Source organism: Grus americana, chromosome 1, assembly GCF_028858705.1.
Source record: "Grus americana isolate bGruAme1 chromosome 1, bGruAme1.mat, whole genome shotgun sequence".
In the NCBI taxonomy this organism is placed as follows: Eukaryota; Metazoa; Chordata; class Aves; order Gruiformes; family Gruidae; genus Grus; species Grus americana.
The window spans coordinates 31,532,469-31,543,868 of record NC_072852.1 but is presented as its reverse complement, the minus strand read 5'-3'; the positions used below and the strand labels follow the sequence as shown (position 1 = coordinate 31,543,868).

General features: G+C 36.1%; 1 protein-coding gene across 2 annotated transcripts in view; it reads right to left on the bottom strand.

Moving 5' to 3' along the window:
* Positions 1 to 4,321: 4,321 nt before the first annotated feature.
* IMMP2L (inner mitochondrial membrane peptidase subunit 2) overlaps positions 4,322 to 11,400 on the bottom strand; it is a 481,785-nt gene continuing 474,706 nt past the window's right edge. For both annotated transcript variants that reach the window (XM_054812776.1, XM_054812772.1), the window contains exon 6: positions 4,322 to 4,803. In XM_054812776.1, the coding sequence (XP_054668751.1) occupies positions 4,684 to 4,803 (120 nt within the window). In that variant the 3' untranslated portion in view covers positions 4,322 to 4,683. The remainder of the gene's footprint in view (positions 4,804 to 11,400) is intronic.

The following is an 11,400-nucleotide window of genomic DNA, read 5'->3' as shown; positions in this document are numbered from 1 at the left end:
AACACCAGAAGGCCTGTGGTTGAAGAGGAAGATGCTGGCTTAGACAGCTAATTGTGATGGTTTAAGTCCTTGAGAATTTTGTCACTGATTTCATTACTGCCAGAATAGGCTGCTCATTATGTGTTTCATATCTGAAAGTTGAAAATCAAATATTATATCAATAAAATAATAACACCTTTAAATATGTGGTCGTGTGTTATTGCCACTATGTGTGTTATGGCCCTTTCTGCTTTCACAATATGGGTCTGCTCTTCATGCTCTGGATACTGAATGATCTGTTATATTACCTTACTCAAATGCTTATGATTTCATTGAGCTATTTCCATTCACTAAGCTATGTGATGATGTAAAATGTCATGCATATTAATCTGATGACAATATGTAGCAAAATAGCTTCTTTTACAGGTATCAGGTTCTTTAGATACTTATTACAAGAAAGTGGTACATAAGGCTACTGTAATACTGTTAGGCTTGCATATAATGAATCTTATAAATCTAAAGGAAGTAGATATTGATGTAACTGCCTGCATGCCAAGTATCAAAAGCACCACCAAGTTTACCTATCCCAGATTACGTAATCAGAGAATGTATAAAATAGCTGATGTGGATCTCAAGATCTAGTTAATCCATCCTCCTGTCTCAAAGTACAAACAGTCCTTTCCATGAAAAATAACCTATTCCAATGTTTTATTATTTTTGAGATTCAAATGTTTCTTTCTCCATGTCTAACCTAAAAGTCTTATTGTTGCATTGTAAGTCTGTTAGTTCTCCTTCTGTACATGATGGACTTGGAGAACCAATGATTGTCTTCCACTTCACAGCAACCTTTCATGATTTTGAAGACTATGCCTCAGATTCTCCAGACTAAATGATAAACCCAAGTTCTTCCAACACTTCTAGTAGGTCATATTTTTCTGCTTTATCTTCATTTTTGTTGTTTCTCTTTAAAGACTCCAGTTTTCCTTCATGTTTTTCTGAACCTGGTGCCTAAAATCATGCTGTAGATGAATGAAGCCGAAATATTGTTTCCTGCATTTACAGGCTGTACTGCTGTTTACAAAGAAGTGTGGTATTTTCCTTATTCACAACAGCCCATTGTTGATTCATGCTCACCTGCAATCCACTATAATCTCCAAATTTTCCTTTAACTTAATCCAGCATGTGTATGGGTAATTATTCCACCAGATTCTCTGCTCATCATTATTGAATTCATATAACTGCAGTCTAATACCGTTCTCCAGAATGATGGCAGCGTTTACGACCATTGTAACATCTTCAAACTTAATAGGCATATTCTCTATTCCTTCATGAATAACCTATATATCCATATAAACTCATAAATATTTATAAATGTATGTATGCAAATATAGATGAATAAATATGCCTTGAGGCATGTCAAAGTTGAATACTTGGGACATTTAAACTTTCGTAGCTTGTATAAGGTTGTGTGATAAAGAGCTGGTCTTCACACAAAGGAGCCCAGAGGAGCAATGGTAGCTGGGGGAAGCCAAATAATACAGTGACTTAGCTTTTCTGGGGCTATTACAGGAGCCAGCAGACTGTGCAAGTCTCATCCTCACAGCCATGAAGGAGCACAGAAGCATGATGGTGTGGGGGACCTCAATAACCCAGTCAGAAGCATGAGCCCCTGCACCAGCCCCACCAGGGGACAGCCAATGACCAGGAGTTATTTGGAACGCTCTCTGGGTTGCCCCACAGACTGATGACACTGCTCAGGGGTATGAGGTTTGCTGTGGGGTACAGAGAAGATCACTGCAGTACTGTGCAGGACTTGTTGTGGGATGTTTAGCAGACCAAAGTCAGGGCAATGAGGATAGTTTGGGGAGGATCAAGTGTGGAAAAAATAGAGAAGGGTATGAAAGGAGCCTTTATCGCACATAAACAGGTGCTGGTCTGTCGACACCTGAGCCTGATCAGTGCAGTCTGTCTTGTCTTCCCATTAAAGTCCATTTCTAGCGATTTTCCTGAGTGTGGAGCAATTTTCCTGGGTACGCATGTGTGGGGAGGGCCTGAGTGTCAGTGGTTGGAGTGGACCAGGGGCGAGAGGCCCACGTGCCTGTGGTGCCAGTATGGGGTGCAATAAGGGTGCGCTGTCAGTGAATGATGCTGGCAAGCACCAAGCTGGACCAGCGGGTAAGTGAGGCACATGGCATGGAAGGCGGCGTGAGGCTGCCCCCAAAGATGGCTTTGGCTAACAGAGGCACCATGGGGTCCCAGCCAGGTGCCAAGACTGTGGTTCAACTGGAGACCCATTTATGTGTGTACATGTGTGCACAGAGAGAGTGAGGATCCAGGTCCAGCTGCTGGATGGACCTGGGTGGGCTGGGTGTCTAAGCTCAGTTATTGGAGGGATCCACCAGAAGGTGTCTGAGGGGCTTGTTTGTCCAGGTGCCAGCAAATTGGAAGACTAGGCAAAATGGGTGTCTGATGTTGGAGGCATCCACGCTGTATATATTTGTATATATTTCCCACTTATGTATTTTCATCCTGATGAGCCAGCGAGAGGAACAGGATGAGGTCACTGGTGCCATTAGTGTTCATGTGAGTACTGAGTGGGTTTGTCTACATTGATGTGTGTGGCCAGTCACAGCATATGGATGTAACATACTGTGTGTGCGTGTGTGCCCAGGGAAAATACATGCTTGGCCTTGCTGCTGGATGGACCTGGGGACATGGACCTGCAGCAGTCTTGCCTCTAATGGGCTTCAAGATCTGTCAGCTCCTAAGAGCTTGCATGTAGCCCTTTGTTCTACCTCATCTATAATTTTATTCTCACATATCTATGGATACGTATTCTCCATTGGAAAATAAAGTCTGCAGTCCTAAGGAACTTCAAAGAATCTTTTTGGAAATGTAGCTGATGCAGACACATTTGGTTGTATCTTTAGACAACATGAATAGAAAAATATAATTAAGATAATAACTGAGGAACAAATGCCTTTGTTTTTGTCGATAACTCTCTGGCACTGGTCTTGCAGAATACGTACCAGTGAATCAGAACAACTAACCAAATTTTCCAGCTTGTCAATATATGTAAGAACTTCTGCCCAATTGATACACAAAAGGAGGAGGAGAGAGGGACTGAGCTAGTGGAAAGAAGGGAAATGAAGACCTGAACAACCGAGAGAAATAAAGCTGATCTAATCTGGTTTTGTTCTGCTTCTTTTTATCTTTGTCTCTTTCTTTCTCCTTTCATGGATGTGTGTTTGTATCTTTGTCACCAAAATTAATTATGACTGCAGTAAATTTATTGAACTCATTTCAGTTTTCTTAATTAATTCAAAAAAACAAAGATTGCAAACTACTATTTTCAGTCACCCTATGCCAATCAAAATAATTGTGAATTTACTGCAATTAACACCTAAACAAACTGCATTAGTTTTAACTAAGATGAGTTCAACGACCTATGGAACAACTTTTTGGAACAAAGAAAGATCATGGCACACGTAGACAGTAAAGTGCTCAGAGAGTAGAGAGCTGAAGCATTTAAGAAGAAGGTTAGACAGTAATAGAGAGCTTTCATAGTGATTGAACTTATTAGCTAACCAATACACAGATGTATGTCTTCAGAGAGCTATAGATTTATTTTCATCTTGTCTGAAATTCTGATAATTGCATTATTTCAGTTGAAATGTTTAAAGATCTTTTGTGTGATTTGTTAAATTTTTAAAGTACTATCCTATCTAAAGTAAAATTCAATAAATATGAAAATAAGCTGGCTGATACAAATCTGCAGCTGAAAATGTGTCATTTTTCAAGTTCTTTTCACTTATAATATGTGCAGAAGCTTTACTACATATTCACAGAGTGTATTTATAATATTAATTATATATTTATGGTATTAATTGTATAGCATTTATAATCTAACTACACAGTTTCAAAGATATGTGGCAATCAATACAAACAATGATTTACTATACTTGAGAAATGAATGAAACATTGCCTTCAGATACTGCAATATAATTTGTATATTTTGACTGAATAGCTACTTCAGCAAGATATACAAGGAATGTTTATATAAAACACTCCTGAAAGAGAAATTAAAATAAGTAGCATGTACTCAGTTTAATAATAAACACAAGCTGCATTAAAAGAAAAAAAATCTCATTAGCTGTTTGAAAAAAAAAATGACATATATGATTAACTTTTCAGCTACAGAAGCACAGATTCTTCAGTATTAGAAATTATAGGAGAATCCAAAGCATATTACGTGTTTGGGGTTTTGGGTGGGGTTTTTTTCATATGCAATCAATGATAATAATAAAGGTTCTGTTCAGTTACTAAAGCAACAAGCTGAATGTAAAAGATTAAAATATTTTATTGAAAGTTTTAATAACTTTTTATCCAGGGAAGCACAGGTACAGACATAACAAGTCAAGTATTTTACTGCTCCCAGAAAAACTGAACATTCAAATGTTCTGTAACCATTTATTTCAAACCAAAATAACACACAATGCATACTCTCTGAGATTTTAAAAAACCACCAAACAACAAAACCAAAACCTCCTTTACACCTAAGGTGGCATTTTAACATGAAGATGTCACACGTATGTAACCTGATGTTAAAGCACACTTGGCAAAGCTCTTACGGGTGGTAGTATAACCACTGCAACTGTTCCTGGTTAAACTCCATTTCAGTGTTTTTCCGTCTGAACATTTCGGTCACTCTTGCTCCCTCTGGAGCGGTTTGCGCTCTGGAGGTAGCATTGGCTGTAACTTCTGCCAGCGTTGTGGAGGCCAGAGGATATGAGTAGCTCGAGCATGTAGAAGTCCAAGAGAAACCTATAACCAAAATATAAACCAGAGAGATTATTATATACTGCAGATAAAATAAAATGTAGGAAATACAAAGCACATGATGATTTGTTAGAGCGGTGGGAGAATACAAAGCAGAGAACTTTGCATGCATGAGGAGTGTCTCATGCGTGTAATGAGAGGAAAAGAAAAAGTGCTTCAGTGACAATTTCTTTTTTTTTTTTTTTTTTTTGATAAAACATTTCATGGAACTCAAAACAGCCTGTTGAAATGCACTGGCTGTAACACACATGAACTAGAAATATTTTTTCAGGTTGAAGAAAAACAGCTGGTCAAAACAGGTGAGGCATTCTATAATCCACCAAAAGCTTTTGGTTATTAGTTATTCTGGGTATGGCAGAACAAGGTTCAAGTATCTATTCTGAATACGTTAAACAGAACCTGTGTCTCGGATTTGAGCTATCTATTCTAGGCACACCAGGACAGCGACTTTTCTAAACATGCTCTGCTTTCTATTTGTCACTGTCCTTCAAAATTCTATTTTGTCTCCAACCAAAAATGGAAATTACCATGAGTCGTAAATATTTCCCTGAGGATGAAAACGTATTTCTGATAGAATTATTTGAAACACATCCACAGATCAAATATTTCTGAAGTTCTAGGACCACTTACACTTCATTCATATGTTTTGTAACCATGTTTGACCATCTTATTTATTATTGTTTTACTTCAATAATTTTATTTCACTAATGTTTTAATTCAATAAATCAAAAGTAAAAAATGATATTGCTTATCACTTATAGGTGTCATAGTTTAGAAAAATGAATTGCTTAGAAAAACTTTAAAAAATTACAAATAAGCCTATTTTCAAATATGGTATGAAATGGCTAGACTAAGAATAACTGAGGATAGAACAGTCACATTTTCAGATTGAGATAAGAAGACAGGCCTTCAATGTCCATACTTAACACTGAAATTAAGTAATTTGGCATGCGGTTAATCTCACTTAATTTGAAAAGCCTGCAGGGTAGACTTCTGCATCTTAAATTATCTGTTTAGACTTTTTCTGTAGACAGTAGCAAGTAATAAGCTTCCCATCAACTATAAATAAAGTATCCATTGCCAATAGAAAAGTTACAAACAGGACAGTAACATGGTTAGAAATATTGGAGTGTCTCTATAGGTAAAAAGATGAAATAATTCAGACTCCTAAAGAAACAACAGGGTCAGAAGTCTATAAAATTATGAATGGCATGGATTATTTGTCTGTTATGTCATCATTTCTCATAAGAATGAGGAAACATCAGATGACGTTATCTTAAAGAATTTTTAAAGCCAACAGAAAGGAAATGCTTCTTCAGAGGATGCATGATTACATCATACTCGCATACATTATACAGGATACTGAAGACGCCAGAAAAGAATTACAAACTGGTTCAGAAAATACTAATAGAAGCAAAGTCTGTCACACATAATCAAACATAAATAAAAGTAACAGTCTAGTCTCTCTACTCCACATTAGGAAACACTGAGGGAAAAATTATATACTTGTTTTGCTCTTATGCTCTAATGAACTGGTATTGGCTGTTGTCAGAGTCAGGAGTTAAATGGATTTCTGGTTTGAACGTGAACATTCCTGCTTAAATTTTTATGTAAACCCAGTTCTTCAGTTCCATTCCATTACTCATCACAAAAAAAAGTGATTTTAGTAAGCAGGTAATTCAGCATTTTATGCAAATAGACACCAAATAGGCCCCTAGGAATATCTTCAGCTAATTTTCTTGATCTAATTTCATAGGATTAATGTATATTCACCAGTCTCTCTCTACTACATAATCAAATCAGTGAAGCTGAAGTGGTCTATATCTAATTCCATATTCTGTAGCTTGATGAAGCAGGTGCTGAATTACGTGAATATAATTTGGTTACTTAATAACCCACAATATCTAAAAGAACCTGAAGTAGATCACTGACATTGCAGTCTAGCATCATGTTTCACTTGCTTGATCCCTTGCAGGGATCACTCGTTTCCCTGATCCATTGCAGCTTTTTTCCTACATTTAAGCAAAGGACAGACTGCTAAGTGACAGCTCTGTTTTGATAGGGTTTAGCTACATTGACACAGCTACAAGTCTTGACATACTTCTGTGTAGTTTGCTGGATATGTATGGAATTCACAATATCTTTTATCTTAATTATCCTATAAAGTGGTCTGCAAATGTAATATTGCCACGGGGATTTGTTCACTGAGTATACAGCATGATGGCACACACTTTATAGGCTGGTGCCAAAACATAAAGCCACAGCAAACCCCACCACTGCATATAAAATGTGACAGCATTAGTACAGAGAAAAATGTTAAAATACTCTTCTCGAACACAAATAACATCCCATTTTCAAAGCTCTGTGTTTTTCTCAGTGTATTGCTTGTTACTGATGTCAGTAGGAGGTCTGCACGCAGACTGAGAATATAATAAATGAATCAAAACTTGTTTGAAGCTAAGGCTGGGAATAATTTTGCCCAGAGGATTACTTCTACTGGCCATCATCTGACTTGAAACTAATAAAGAAATATCCTTCCTATAAACCTGATTTACAGGACAACATGACTAGTGTTAAAAAGGAAAAATGGGTATTGTTGGGTGATGGAAGTCTTTACTAAATTTCAAATGGCACTGATGCTATAGGGCTTTTTTTATAAAAAAAACTTAAAGGCTCACTTTAAAAGCACCTTGATGTTTGACTTCTGCAAACAACCTTAATAACTTCTATTCATTGCTTATTATTATTCTGTAGTTACCACGACAGCTATGAATTTCACTGAGGAAGAACAGAATTGTTCACAGAGAATAACCTGCCCTTATTAACAGGTTTACCCTCATCAAGGTTAGATATGGACAAAGGGTGAACTGAGAGGGTATACTTTCTGTTGCAACAGCAAAATGCTGAAATAATCTATTAAAAAAGAGACTACTCATTCCCTTACAGATGTCATTTACTCTCTTTACTTAAGAAAATAAGTTTAGTCTCTTGAGACGCTATCTCAACTGTAAGAAAAATCAGTACTTTACAGGCACAAATTCTTCAAGGAACGTATTTCATTTACAGACATGAGAAAGACATGCCAGCAATCTAAATAGTTGATTTTTATTTCTACATTATGATCTATTTATTATTCTTGCTGTAGCAACAGCAGACACTATGTTGAATTGAATCCATATTATTCTCCCTAACCTGTGCTGTTTAGGCATTAATCCTATTTTATTTTGGTTTTTTAATCTTTGAATGTTTAATTGAACAACTGAGAAGTCATTCTGTTAACATAGCATTTTTATCTGCAAAATAAGTTTTGAATGAATAATACTGTTTTGACACTGTGACTGTGATAAAAGCATATTTCCTCAAAGTCTGCTCGTTGTTAGTATGTTAGTTGTACGGAGACTGATTAGTGTTGGCACTGCATGAGGGAAAGATAAGCCTAAGCTTGACAGTGCTATCTGCAGTGGTATTTACAACTATCTTGCTTATTCTGTCCTAACAGGTTGGGATAAATGCACCTTTACTAGTATAAAGCCTTATATTACTATCATTTCTCCCGGTTCCAAAATACGTCATTTTAAAATACTCATTGATTTACGGATTGTACTCTCCACCTCTTCTTGTCTGTTTGCCATTTGACACCTTCACTGTCTCTTACCATGATGCCTCTTCCGATGCCAAATCACAGTGGCAAAAGCAGCACTCAGGCTGCGCAAGAATCCTGCATAGATGGAGCGTGCCGTGGCGCACACCGAAATGTCTATGGAAATCCAGGTCTTCAGTTTGGATTTCAAGAAAAGGAAAAGTCCAGATAAGGATGCGACCCTAACGAGGCTATTCTCGACTTTCTCAGGATACGTAAAGTCTACCCAACCTTCTAAATTCAGGTACCACTGCTCCTAGTCGTGAGTTCACTTTACCTTAAGTGCATTCCCCACAAATTTCTCTTTGCTTCTTTTTTTCCTCAAACCTTTGGCGATTTTGCTGTAGCTTAAACAGCCACAATTTCAAACTGCGTAATGACATTAAAACAAGAAAGTACAGCACCACTGAATATAACCTGAAATACAGCAATGTAGAACCAAAAAACCCAGGCTTTTACAACCTTTTCTAAAGCTAGACTTCCTAACTAGTCAATGTGCTAATTAACAGTGATAATAAGACAAAGAGACAAAAAGCAATGCAAGAATGTTTGTTCAGTTGTTATTGTAGCCCTGTAAGCCAGTATTGCCATTGCTAGTAACAAGCTGTAGAATGAAATATTTATAACTTTAACATAATAATGTGGTTTACAAGACTATAGAAATGGGATAATAAAAACTGCAAGCCTATAAGCAATTTAGCAAAGGTTATTTAAAAAAAAAATAATAAAAAACCCAAACTGGCTGGTGAGTTGGACAAAAAGATTTTAAGGCTAACAAAGAGAAAAAAGTGTTCAGAAGAATAAAGAATGTACTAACATGAGTAAAACACAATATATAATAAATACAGATAAAAAGTGATGTTGCCAATGAATGAAGAAAGAACAAGAAAAAAAAAAAAAAAAACAAACAAAAAAACCCCCATGTTAGAAGGTGTACAAAATTAGACCCAAGTGGAACTGAGAGTGAGGAGGAAGAAAACATCAATATCACAGCCCTCCTAGTGAAGACTTCAGGATGCCAACAACTCACTAAACCACCCTTTTCCCTTCTTTTTGCGGAGGACGGCTGCTGCCAACCTTAGGACCCAAAAGGGCAGCATAAACCCTGAGAAAAGGGTAGGCATCTGAAAGTGTTTGTGTGACATTTTTACATTATACTTTTACTGAGACTTGCTGTGTATTAATTCGGTATTTTGGAGTGTGAGTGGTAATATCATTGTAACTGAACTAACCGCATTAGCAGTCTAAATAAAATAAGTAAAATATGATTTTAATACAACTAACTGTGAATTGGTGGCTTTCTGTGTCAGGTCTGTTTGCCTTTTTGCTCATAACAAAGTTTCGACGATACCATTACGTTACTGCTCGTTTTCTAATTGAGACTACATAAACTCTTATCAAATGCTGCAAAATACAGAAAGATTGTCTTTTTTTTCCTCACTCAGTATTTCTTTTCTTGTTATTCCTCCGCAAAAATGGTGCTTTTGATAAAATCTTAATAAACACATTTTGGTTTCACTATTTCTTCTGCTTCAAAAAAAATACATTCAAAATCAGGCAAAAAAATTAAATAGAAAAATTAAATATTATTTTATTACAATGTATTTTGATTTAGGGGGATTGTGGCTGAAATTGAACTTATTATTTCAATAAAAACATGAAATATACATGAAACATTCACTTCTTTGTGACAGAAGGTCCTGTAATAATCATATTACAAAGTATAAAATAACATAAGAAATATAGGAATATCTAGATCAGTCACAGAAGTTAATAATAACCATGGTAATTGGAAGATAATAATAAAGCACAGGAGTGATCCTTAACATTGGATCAACACAACAATCCTCTCTGAAGGTGTACTTGAATAAGTACCTGAATGCAAATATACTTCTTTTGAAGAAGAAATACTAAAAAATATTATCTAAAAAATGATCTTGTTTCATCATGTTTAAGCCTATAAAATGTCAACGTTAATTTGTATTTTGTCTCCTGGTCTCATTAATAAATGTTTAAATTGTGCAAATCCTCTAAATTAAAACCTGTGTACTTGAGAAAATTTCATCAACAGCCAGAAAATCACAATTTTAAAGGCATATATGAGCCTCTGGTTTTGAAGAGTCACTTTTGCTATAGTGTCTTAAGCTGAGTTATATTCTAGCAATATTGCACAGGCCTTCCAAATGCCATGGCTAATAATAAACATGCAAAGACAAAAATTATAAATCCTCTCAAACCAAAAAGAGATAAAACAATGCGAACAATGACAGTGTTTCAAATTATGCTTTCTATTCTCTGAAGTAATATATTCTTATTACATTTTTTTGTTTATACGCAGGTTAGTAAAGAAGCTTTATATACAGCCTTCCACATGCTCAGCACTATGGAACATAATTTGTATTCAAAATTTTCTTCTTAAATTTTCTGTTTCATAATACAAAGTCATTGGGGATGGAGGGGCTGTAAAATTTTCTGTTTCGTAACACAAAGTCATTGGGGATGGGGGGGGGCGGTAATTCTGCAGCAGTAGAGGTCTATTCAGACTATATTTTGCTGGCTGGATACTTGCTACTCCCCACAGGGGTTCTGAAAGGTGCCAATACACATTAGGTGAAAAATTCCCTAATATGGAGAAATTCTGGGTGATTTATAGATGGTACTAGTTGAGCAGACATATAACTTTAAGGAATTTTTCCAGATCTATTAGTTCATAGACATGCTATATATATTCTATTAGCCAATTAGATGTAGTTTGACTGTACTGAAATTCTGGAAGATTGGGAATGCCAAACTGGTGTGGAGGTTGAAAGCCATGAGTAAAGGGACCAGAGAGAAAAAATTCTAGAATATTTCAGCCCCCAAAATCTCAAAGAAAACCTCAGGATAGAAACATTTAGGCAACTATGGAGTGTTTCAGCTATAATACTAACAAAAATATATAG